The sequence below is a fragment of the Medicago sativa genome, chromosome 3 (genome assembly GCF_051527215.1).
Source record: "Medicago sativa cultivar Bolivia chromosome 3, Bolivia_mono, whole genome shotgun sequence".
Lineage (NCBI taxonomy): Eukaryota > Viridiplantae > Streptophyta > Magnoliopsida > Fabales > Fabaceae > Medicago > Medicago sativa.
This window is the reverse complement of record NC_140751.1, coordinates 73,506,494-73,518,923: the sequence shown is the minus strand read 5'-3', so window position 1 is coordinate 73,518,923 and position 12,430 is coordinate 73,506,494. Positions and strand designations below refer to the sequence as shown.

Genomic DNA, 12,430 nt, shown 5'->3' with positions numbered 1-12,430 from the left:
TAATTTTATTTTTATTTTAAATACAAATAGCACATGTAACAAATATATAAGAATAAATTTAATATAAGGAGAAAAATCACACAATTCCTTATGAATTGTTCTTACTGATAGCCAATTATAAAATAACACGTGGATTACTAATGAAAACTCACACAATTCCTTATAAATTGTTCTTACTGATAGCCAATTATAAAATAACACGTGGATTACTAATCCATGTCACTAATCGTTACTAATATTTTAGAAACAAATAACTCACGTTTGTTACTAATAAGAATAAATTTAAGATTAGGACTCAAAATATTTTAGAAAAAGATTTGTTAGCACTATCTCAAATATTAATAATTAGGGTTTTCAGAGTTCATAGTTCGTTCCCGCATTGTTTAGTTTTTGTCAACCTCTCTCAGACCTCTGCATCATAATTCAGTAACCTGTAAGTTTTTTTTTTCTTTTTCTTTCATGTTACAACTAATCAAAGTCGATTAATTTTATGATTATATTTGACTTTGCTGGTTTATAAGTGATTATGATTCAAATTGTTTACGATTAATTTTAATAATTATTTGACTTTGCTGGTTTATAATTGCTTATACAAACTATGATAGTGTTTTTTTTTTATATAAAGAGAACTGGTTTTTTTAATTATTAAATAAAGGGAAAATTATAATGACTTCCCTTGAGGTATATGTAAATGTAACAAACACCCCCTCTAATTTTACAATAAACAATAACATCCTCTGTCGTTAAACTCCTTTCATAGTCTTTTAAAAGAATAGAAGCATCACTTTTTTCTTCGTGATTCCAAACGTTCTGCATGTATACAATTGATAAACCGCTCACATGGCCCCATCCAATATCCAACAAAATACATTGAAATCAAAGTGTTAAATCATTATTCTTTAATAAAGGAAATATAGCTTCAGCAACGTATGTAACGTCGGTGCCGATGATGACATTGAAAACTCTATCACTCAAATCCTTTATGCTTTCTATGTGATTTTTGTTTCCCCAGTCAAGCGTTTTTGTAGTTAGTTTAGTCAGCAATGGTTGTCCTCTTCACATGTAAGCTGTGACACCTCACCATTGATAATTAAGGACATCCAATATTTTCAAATGGCCTTCCCTCACTGCTGTTGTTGTAGCATAGCCCCGAAACAATCTCGCATTTACATTAACTCCCACATTCTATGTAATCATAACACTTAAATTTGTTTTGGCGACATGTCACATATCTATGGCTTGAAATTGGGTAAATAGATAACACCTAAATGGAGTAATGATGGATGTCGCTATTTGGACAAATATCACAGTCATACATTGATAAAAAATATTAAAAATTCATGTCTTCTTTTGTTAAAAAAAATTAAATATATGCATGGTACTTTTACTAACTCTTTCATTATTACCCTTTTAAAACAAAAAAACACAAATCTCTTTCATTATTAATTATTAATCTTTTAATTTTGACGGTTCCTATTAGAAAAATGGGAAATAGCAAAAATCAACTATCGAGGGAGGATCACCAAAAGGTAAGGACAAAATATGAAAGGAAAAGAAAACAGAGAATGGACAATGAGCAAACACAACAACACTACTTCAAAGACGAGAAAATTATAAACGACGAAAAGAAAAAGAAAAAGGAAATGAAGTTGAAATATCATGCACTAATGATATCGTTGAGGCAAACGTGCCCAATCAAATTTTCACAAAAATAATGTTGAGTTCAAAAATAATTTTGTTATATGTCTTGACAATATTTTGTTTATAAATCAATATATCAATAGTTAAAATTAATATTTAAAAATTTAAATCAAAATTATACAAACAAACATAATAAAATAATCACATACGTTATCGTGCCCGTCTTTCCGCTAGTAAACAATAAGAGAGTCAATTTCAAAAACAATGTTCTTAATACTAAGATTCTCGGCCACAACGATTTCATTTCGCAATGCTCACATTTCCACATAAAAAAGAGTTGTTGAAATCGAGTCTAAAAAAACAAAATCTTTTATACAACATCAATGATAAAAGGAAGACCACTAGTAATCTTGACAATTATTCGGAATACTTGACTAAAACCAGAGGGTTTAGACTATACTAAAGTTTATAATTGGAGATTCGTCACTTTAGTCCCTGAATAGAAAAGGAGTCATCACTTTAGTTCCTGAATGCAGATAAAGTGCAAAATAGTCCTTGAATGTATACTCTGTTAGTCAATTTAGCCCCTGAATGCAGACTCCGTTAGTCAATTTAGTCCTTAAATATAGACTTTGTTAGTCACTTTAGTCCCTGAAATTGACTAATAGAGTCTATATTCAATGATTGTTTTGCAATTTCTCTACATTTAGGAACTAAAGTGACAACTCCTTTTTCATTCAGGGACTAAAGTGACTAATTCTCCGTTTATAATTTACAACAATTATTATCTTTTTTCCCTAAAAAAACAATTATTATCTTTTCCCTTACACTAGAAATTTGAATATCACATAGTATAGCCTATGGCGGGAACAAATCCGAATTCCCTCCCATTTTTGTCACGCTAAAACTTCAACTTTCACTCATATTCCTCTTTTCTCCTTCAACCATTACCCCCAAATTCCAAAACCCTAATCAATCAATCGCACAATTTCAATTCTCCGCAATGGCCGATCCCGTCACAGATCTCAGTCCCTCCGGCGAAGCTGCCCCACCACCGGTCCGTAATGTCCGCCGGAGGTTAGTCCAATCGACGCTCTTCCCTCTCAAGCCACCGCTCAACAAGCCAGAGGAAAACGACGATAGCGGTGACGAACAAGATGAGGATTATTGTGATACGAAGAAGAATCGTAGGAAGAGAAAATCCAAAGGGAAAATTACTCCGTTAAATAAAGGTTCTAAGGTTAGTGATCCTCTTTTGTAATTTTATTTCTATATTTTGATTTTAAATTTTCGATTTTTCAATTTTATCATAGTGTCATTCATATTCATATAGTATTTCATTTGAATCTAGTTTTTTTTTTTTTTTTTTTTCATTTATGTGTACATCAACAGAGTGCCACGCCAAAGAAAAGTACTAGTGGAAAGAAGAAGACTGATGAAAAAACCTCTATAGCTAATGGAATTACGGGGTCAACTTCGCGGAACGTTTTGTTTGATTTCGATAAAGTTGTTACACTGAAGCCTGATCTGCGGTTAGAGGCAAAATTGTCAGCTGAGGTTAGTGTGGACTGGTTCTGCATTGTTGGTGTTTGTTGATTTGACGGGCTATTGTAAGTGGTTGAGTGAAATTCATTGAGAACACTGTCTTTAGGATTAGGGTTGTCGATGAATTTTATGATTTGAATCGTGTGGATTGGCGAAATAATTTCAACATATGCATGCTATAATTGTATTTCAGTGAAGACTTAAGCTTGAAACTTTCATGAATGTAGTTTTGGTTTGATACTTCCCTTTTTAATTTGATGCAATGTAACAATCTGACTCTTTTGGGTTTGTTTCTTTGTTTTTTTTTTTTGGTTAGGAAAATTCGAGGTTGTTTGCAGGACGGAAAGTACATCCACTTTTTTCATCGTGTAAAGCAGGGAAGAAAGTTCAGGAGCTGTCTGAATCAGGAAGTAATTTATTCAAAGCTAAGAGTGGGGATGAAAGTATTACCTGCGGTCCTATTCATGTATTTGAAAATATCAAGGTAGTATATGAGTACTTTATCTCTGGGTTTTGCATTCTATAATATCACATTCTTTCATTAAGGTGTAAAATTCGTTAATGCAGGATGATACCTCATCCCTAGACTGGAGAAACTGGACATTTTTGGGAAATTCCACCTGTGTGAATGGCTGTTCAGAAAGTTCAAATTCATCTGTTTTGGAGGGTTCTGTTGAATGCTTAAATTTTGAGAAGATTCTCAGTACTCTGAATCCAGCGGCGGCTTCAAATTTTCATAATGCCTCAACTTCTTTAGATAGTTTTTCTGTGCTTCCAGAAAATCTGCAAGAAACAGTACCGTCAAACTCGACTTTATCAGAGGAGCAAACAATAAGTGCTTCGACGCCAAAAGATGCCAAAGTGGTATATAATTTGTTGTTCTATTTTTAATTTTTTTTATGAATGCCTCCTATGTATTACTGTGGCATTAAGTGGAAGCTAATTCAGAGGGACAGTATACACTCTCACCCAAGCCACCTTTCTTCATTTGCTAAGGAACACCTATGTAGTCACAACCCTAAATATAAATCATTTGGGCACACTCACAACTTGAAAAAGGTGAAATAGAAAACAATTTAAAAATGTGGTAATTTGAAATAATTAAATGATATGTGTTGTTATGTTTGTGTTCCCAAGTGATTTTTATTTAGGCTTGTAACCATATAAGTATTTCTCTTGCTAAATGTTGACCATTTTCTTTTTCCAGGACTTTGAGGTGGATGAATCTCTTGCTTTTACAGCGCAAGCTGGCTATTTTAGAAAGTCATCTACTGAACCATTGAGTAGATTTCTTCAAGAAAGGTAAATCCATGCCAGAATCATGCAACATCAATATAATCATGGCAATAACATCCGTACATTTGACCATCACCATTATGCATTTATTTTTTTCATTTTTATTTGTTTCATTTTCTTCAAGAAAGGTAAATCCATGCCAGAATCATGCAACATCAATATAATCATGGCAATAACATCCGTACATTTGACCATCACCATTATGCATTTATTTTTTTCATTTTTATTTGTTTCATGCATCTGCTAATGCTTATGGGTAGGTAAAACCTTCTGTTAAAAGTTTTCTTTGCTATCATATGAATAATCTGGGTGAAATATGTGGAAGTTCTTTGTAAATGATACAGTCAAGAGATGGGTATTTATTTCATTAAATTAACAGAAGTTCTTTGCAAATGCTTATGCTCATTATAGTTCTTCGCTAATGCTTATTATTTCATTAAACTTGTTAAAATTTTCCCTGTTATCTCTTTTACTTGTCTGTTCAAATAAGCATGTTTATAATTAAAGTAGTTGCCCGAATTTTACAGGAGAAATGTAATGCTTGTTCCATATAAATCCCAAATTGCCTTTTGACTCATCATAAGTCTTTTAGCATAAATTAATAACATGGTAGGAAAGTTCCCAACTCTTACTTTAATTTGTGCTGAAATCAACCCTGTAGTACTAATGCTAGGTTCTTAAAATGTACCCAAGAAAGTGAAATGGTTTTGAAATACTAGAAAGTCTTGCAATGGTTTCAGTCCTTCAGTTCAATCATCTTTTCACTACCATTGTAGTCAGCAAATTGATTTTTGAATTGCAATTGCGTGACACCTAATGTCATTAAAAATTTATGCCCTTATCGATGGGTTTACTTGTGATTCTCTTGGTTTAAATCAAAGTAGTTGTGCGGTAATTTTTGGTGATGATATATTGATAATCAGCATTTCCTGATGCCAACAATTTATCTCTGCTATCTTCACTTTCTCTACTCTCTCTTAGTCTGCTTTAGCATGGTTTGGTGTACTTGAATCCATGGGTAGTTAAGTGTTCAGAAGTGGAATTTATTAATCATTAAAGATAAAATATTTTATACTCTCTTGTTTTTCTAACGAGTCTTGCTTCATTTTTTAGATCAGTGAGCTATATGATTGACTATGATTTTCCCCCTGATAGCGGACTGTCCTTGTGTTCTATGCTGCAGTATGAGGTCATATTATATTGGTTGTGAGGATAAGGCAGAAGGCAGCTTATGGACATACAGATACAAGCCTACTAAGGCCACCGAGGTAAACTTTTAAATCAATCTTGTATTTTTATTTTTTATTTTTAATTTTCATGGTCTGAAATTGCGCTTTCTTGTTTCATGATTTTTTGTTGTTGCAGGTATGTGGTAACGATGAAGCTGTGAATTTCTTGAGTGACTGGCTACATCAGTGGCATGAAAGACGTTACAAACCCAGGAAGGATACGTCTAATAGGGATACAAGGATCATGCATGACGATGATGATGATTATATCTGTTCCGACAGTGACTATGATTCGGAAGATATGAATGAAGAGGATTCCCTGCAGAATGTTCTTTTAATTACAGGACCAACAGGGGTACGTTGAAATCTAATTTGTTAAAACTGTGGCATGCACTTCATTAAATGAATTGCTTCATGTGCTCGTCATTTATGCATCTATTCAAGGCAACTATTGTTCAATAATATAATTGTCAGTTTCTGAAAACAGTATTAAAATATGGGGGTATAGTATAGTTCCAGGAAAAGAAACAAATCTTGAGATTCAGGGAACCTTTAAATAAATATTTCTGTCAAAATCAAAATAGAAGCTGATGCTGAATTGAAAAAGGTGAATCCATGGGGAAGTAGCATGCAAAAGATCAAACGAACAAAGTGAAAAAAATAATATAATCACAGCATTGAGCTATTCGAACTGTACCAATATAATTTGATGACTGCACAAGATATGGGGACTTTTTTATTCTTAAACAAATGGAGACTAACTATCATTGCATCTTTCACTTAAAGACCTTGAAAAAACACTACATCTGGTTTCTTGTGCCCCTGTTACAAAACCATGTTGATAATAAACAGAGCCCCAGTGCTCTTGAATTTCCATGGGCCATTACTCGTCAGCAAATCTACATTTACACTTTGTACCGTTTATACTTTTAGTGTATGGGCCATTACTCGTTAATGACCCTTCCCGGCTCCAAGTTTATTTGGCTATCACCCTGTTAGTAATTTATCTATATCTACCAGTTCGTAGAATTGATGTTTCATATCGGTAGCTAAGGCACAAGTCTATCATTTTGCAGAGTGGCAAGTCTGCAGGAGTCTATGCATGTGCCCAAGAGCAAGGTTTTGACATATTAGAGGTATGACTGACTATTAATATATTTTGACTAATTAATTTGTCATAACTGATGCACTTTTGTAATGATATTCATTTTTTTTTTTACGAATTGTAATGATATTAATTGATCGCGTACATTCTGTAAATAACCACCTCAGCTTTTTAAAAGCATTGATAAAGATCAAACATAATAGTTTATCAGCAAGATTTGGATTTAGTCTGATGTATTATGAATTCGAACTTTGGATTTAAGGTTGTCATTCGCTGCCCAATGTGAAGAATGTTAGTCTGAAAGATTGCTATTCGTTATAGTTGAAAAATCATCCAGAAATTATGGTAGAAAATGTTACTTGTATCGTCCAGTTACTGTCCTGGTCTTCACTAGAAAGTTACTGGAAACAGCTGTGCATGTGCACAATTCCCCTAACACTTTTCAACTTATTTCTTAGAATTTCTACTATCTGTTTTCATTTCACCCAAAACAGAAAACAAAAGCATCTGTTTTCTTATGTCTGTCCTGTTAACCATGAATATACCCAAATATAACGGAGTTTATGGCTTGTATTGCTTTGCTTCAACAGCTCAATACATCAGATTGTAGAAATGGGACTGCTGTCAAGGAGTTTTTTGGAGAGGCTCTTGGTTCACATGGGATCAAAAGGTTTGTTTATCTGTGCTGTCTATGCTTGCTGATAACTTCATGTTATAGATATATAGTATAAAAACTTTTCATGTATTTTAACATAATAGCTTAAGCTTTAGGGATAGTTAGTTCAAACATGGCATTAGAACCTTTATGATCAAGTGATGGCTCGATCCTTATCACCCCTATTCTTCAAATAAAAATGTTGAACCTCTACGCATATTGAGTGGGCCTATGCACCAGACTTCATGTTTGAAGGACCCTTGTGGAAGCGTGTTAGAGATATAATAAGAAACTCTTTACGAATCTTCACCGAACAGTTTAAGCTTGAGTTATTATAATCAAATGTACTTGCCTTATATTATGCACACTTTTTACTTTTCTTCAGCACTTTGTTGGGTTAGTTGAGTGTTTTTTTCTGAGTAAGAACATTTCATATTTCACAGTAAACCGTTACTTTAATAAACATGAGAATGCAGATCCGTTTTTACAAATGGATAAAAATTAGTGTATTCCATATTACGAAAACGAGTTGCTAGTTGCTACACTGCAAAATCACGGGTCTTCTCTGTTTATTGTCTCCGTGCCACTAGTTGGAGATTTTTTAAGTTATATTATTGTGATCATCCAATGGGTGCGCCAGAGAACCAAATTTGTTTGTTAAGGAAAATAAGAGTATGTCACTTGTATTAAGATTGTACCTTGATTCAATCTAATCCTTAGTAGGACGAAGGTACTCATTATAAGCTTTTTCTGTGAATCTATTCTGTGATATTAATATCTTACTTGATGTTAATATTTAGGTTTTCAGAACACACTGTGAGTTCGCAAAAGATAACTACAAAGTTGCCCCCAGCTCCTGCTTTAGTTAACTGTAAAACTGCGGATGAGGTGAATGACGGAGTAGTTGAACTGATAACCTTATCTGATGAAGAAGCCAGCCCTGGTGAAACATCACAAAAGTTAATTGGCAAGAATAATGTAGCTTGTGATAAAGGCCAAACTTTAATTCTGGTTGAGGACGTGGACATACTTTTTCCTGAAGATCGTGGATGTATTGCTGCCATACAACAGATTGCTGAGACAGCAAAGGGGCCAATTATATTGACCAGCAATTGTAAGATTACTAGTTAAAATAATGTATTTTTGCTTAAGATATGGCTTTTATCAGTTATGCACATTTATGAAAATGTATTGTTGTATAGGTGATAATCCTGGCCTGCCAGATAATTTTGACAGGCTTCATATTTCGTTCTCATTGCCAACGCCAAAGGAGTTGCTTTGCCATTTGTACTCTGTATGTGCACGAGGACTTTCCTGCTTCCTCCCTCAAAAGTAATAAAGCAAAATTTTTGTCCAAATTAGTATTAATGTTATATATTATGTCAATGACCTACAGGTTTGTCTCAGAGAAGGAGCCGGCATCCATCCTCTTCTACTGGAGAAGTTTATACAGTCCTGTGATGGAGACATCCGGAAAACCCTTATGCATCTCCAGTTCTGGTTGCAGAGTAAAATATTTAGAAAAGGTGTGCCATGCAGCATACAGTTATTCTCGTTGTCGGACATATACTTGTTTATTGATATTCAATTAATACCAGCTATTGTTAATTCATATTAGCATAACCCATAGCATGTGCACATCAAGGATTTGTTTTTTATTGCATGTAATTGTTATGGTACAATTTTAAGGTAAAACTATGAAAAGTAAAACTATGGGGCCAGCAAAATGAATTGCATGTCGGTGATTTGTCTTCAAATTTCCATGATCAGAGTTATTTTCTGGATCAGCATCAACATGTATCCACCCCCTTTCCCTCTTTCTGTCTTGCTCTTTCTTTTGGTGTTGGTACATGGTAAAGTTGATTTTTGGTTTCCACGTGGTTTTAAGAAGTGTAAAGTGTTTAAGAAAGTGTTAAGTAATTTACATAAGTAATTTTCTAGTCATAGTATTAGCATAATACACTATTAGGTACCTAGTGCTAGTTACTCCATAAATGTTCTGGTAAATATGTTTTCTCCATAAATGTTCTGGTACCAGTGCTATTTTTTCACCTAAGATGCAATCAGAGTTAACTCTTGAAGCTTTTTTTGTTATGATGTTTGTGCTTCGGGAATTAATTTTGGAAAATATTATTATATGTCATTCCCTTTATCTTATTACCACTCTAATTGCTTAGGAAACCTTATGAGTGCACCTTTTTTGTACAGATCGAAAAGTGCAGACGGGCTATGTCTCACTTCCATTTGATCTTGAGGTTGGTCATCAGATACTACCAAAGATAATGCCATGGGATTTCCCCTCAGAGATATCCGAACTAGTTGAGAACGAATTTGTCAAATCAATAAATAAAATGGAAGAGGATTCCAGTGTGCAATTGTTAGTTGATGACGAGCTTCACATAAATGAAAGTCAAAATGATTTAGATGAGCAGTATATGGAGACTGATTATATAAAAGCCAAGAAGGTGGAGATGATTCAGAGAAATGGGTCTATAACAGATTACAGTGAGCTTGAAATTCAATGCAAAGCTATTTCTGAGTTTTCCAATTCTTCTGGATCCCCTGTAGCATCCTATCTGCAAAATGGTCGAAGGAAACTTGTAGTAATGTCCTCTGATTCTGAGGAGGAGGATTCAAATAACCGATATCCTCGAGACACCAAAGATGAAGCTAACCAGAGACATTCCATCAAAGGAAACAATGAATGTACGTCTGAGTTTCAGTTAAACGATAACTGCCCCAGCACATCTGTTCGTAAACTGGTTTGTTCTGAATTGGAGGAATCAGAAGAGGAGCATGTTAAATATTCAGAAACAGCTAATGTTACCCCTATAAATGAGACATCTGAAACGTTTGATATATCCTGTGTACCAGAATCAACATACGTTCCTGAGACTGCAATTGAAAGTGGAACAGATACAATGTCTGGAGTGGTATCTTCTGGCCATTGTTTAGAAGCTTCTATGAATAATGAGTTGAAACCGTTAACTTTCAGTGTTCGCAGACGCTTATCAAAATTGTCAGAAAGTTCAGATATGTTTATGGATACTGAAATTCCAGAAACTACAATTATCAAGGTGATGGATGAGTGCAGTCGTGTGGATTTCAAACTAAAGTCAACATTTGTCGAGTCCAGTCCATCACTGGAAACAGATATGGTACAGAATTTGTGGAAAAAACTCCGACAAATGGATTTAAAGCAGCATACTATCTCAGAACAGCTAGGTGCTTCTCAAGTTGTTAAACTTGCTAGCGGATTGAGCAATCTCATTTCAGAAGCGGATTTGTTTCACAATTACCAGCATAAACATGTAAGTGCCTTTTATAGCTGAAATGAAAATTGTGAAAGTTTTCTTTCTTTTGATGTTCTTCACTAAACTACGACAATTCATGAATTTGCAGGATATTTTGGAGCCCCAAAGCTTCGTTTCTAATGAAGCTACAACCAGTTCGTACAATGACGAAACAATGACGTCCACCATTGCTGTACATGGGTTTTGTTTTTTTGTTAAACTTATAGCAGATGTTGGATCAACGTTGGGTTGTGCAAACAAGATTGATTTAACTTCTGAGATGTTGGCCTCCACAACTAATAGTATGGCATTGGGGAAATTATCCGGACTGGATCTTGCCAAAAGCACGGGTATTTATACTGGGAAGGAGTTAGAGTTAAACAACCCAACAAATAATATGAAGAAGAGGTATATAGACTTCCTTTATTTTACCATGGTTAAATACACAATTTCATCAGAGTTGTGACACCTTTTTTGATTTTTTTTCCTTTTATTTTTATGGTTTTTGGGCATGTGTTGATGTCAAACCCTTATTTTGGGAAAATCTGTAATACAGTGAAAATAAAGCATCTCTGTTTGAGGTTGTTCAATCCATTGTTCCTGCAAGAATATCCTTAGCATTGAAAGGCGATATCTTCAATGAATATTTATCTTCATTGCGCCAAATTTCAAGGTCAGAAGCAGCCCGTGTTTCACAAGGTGTTGAAAAGAGAAGAGCAAGGTATGCGTTCATAAAATTCGGTTGTTTCCGCATTTTGATTTCATTTAGTTAAATAGATATCCTCAAATAGGTGCTCATTTGCATGATGTTTAAACTCAGGTCGCGGGGTGCTCAACATTATTTGAGCAGATGTACAGAGTTGTCTCCTGAAGATATAACATTGGTCAGTGAAGGTGATTTGTACAGAAAGACTTCTTCACAACATAAAACTAATGCAGAAAGTAAACTATTATAGCATAGGTTAAATAATACAGCTTTTGGTTCTCTGATATATCGGTAAATGGCTGCCACAAGCAACTACATGAACGCCCTTATGAATGATATAGCGTGTTTAGAAAATGCAAAAACCATGGTGTTGCTGTTAAAATCTCGGTGAAATGGCATGTATTGGAATGTGGGAAAATGAGGCAAGAATCCGATTGAAACAGATCGTAAGCAGTTAAATTCCATTTAGTTTGTTTTTGCCAATGATTATTGTCTTTGGACTGAGATTGTAAATCAAACTAGAGCAGTGATTGATAGAAGTCAGAAAAGGTAGGAATTGACTCAATTCTTTAAAATGATTTACTAGTAATATTTTTGTAAAGCTTAATTAGTAATGTTTCCGACAGTGCACGAATTCTTCTTGGCTGTTTCATGTTTCCGACAGTACAACATAACATCGTGCAACTGATTGAGTTTCAGGAGAGTTGTGTTGTTAATAACAGGCATTACTTGTTAGAACTTAGAACCGTAATGAATTAGAGCGTTTTTTCTTGAGATTTCTAATCTTATAGGATACAAATTTCATAAAAATTGTACAATTAGCTATGTTTTGCACTCACCAGGGGTCTAGCATCTTTTATCTTGCAATAACTTTTTTCATAAAAATAGTCTTGATGGGACATTGACTCCTATGAAGCAACTCTTAAAGTTCACTTTCAACCCCGATGAAATCTCAAAACC

General features: G+C 34.2%; 1 protein-coding gene across 1 annotated transcript; it reads left to right on the top strand.

Moving 5' to 3' along the window:
• The first annotated feature begins 2,473 nt into the window (after positions 1-2,473).
• Positions 2,474-12,208, top strand: LOC146940027 (P-loop containing nucleoside triphosphate hydrolases superfamily protein). Its single transcript, XM_085753606.1, has 16 exons — positions 2,474-2,881; positions 3,034-3,198; positions 3,503-3,670; positions 3,754-4,050; positions 4,394-4,488; positions 5,666-5,750; positions 5,848-6,066; positions 6,788-6,847; positions 7,407-7,486; positions 8,272-8,585; positions 8,674-8,765; positions 8,868-8,997; positions 9,680-10,782; positions 10,874-11,172; positions 11,321-11,485; positions 11,585-12,208. The coding sequence occupies exons 1-16, from the start codon at positions 2,645-2,647 to the stop codon at positions 11,718-11,720; spliced, it is 3,645 nt and encodes a 1,214-aa protein (XP_085609732.1). The 5' UTR covers positions 2,474-2,644; the 3' UTR covers positions 11,721-12,208.
• Positions 12,209-12,430: the final 222 nt, after the last annotated feature.

Bases quoted from the DNA above. Each gene is read 5' to 3' on its own strand.
- LOC146940027 (XM_085753606.1), top strand. From the start codon at position 2,645: ATGGCCGATCCCGTCACAGATCTCAGTCCCTCCGGCGAAGCTGCCCCA. The intron at 8,586-8,673 runs GTAAGATTACTA...ATTGTTGTATAG, and splicing joins AATTATATTGACCAGCAATT to GTGATAATCCTGGCCTGCCA. The intron at 8,766-8,867 runs GTATGTGCACGA...AATGACCTACAG, and splicing joins TGCTTTGCCATTTGTACTCT to GTTTGTCTCAGAGAAGGAGC.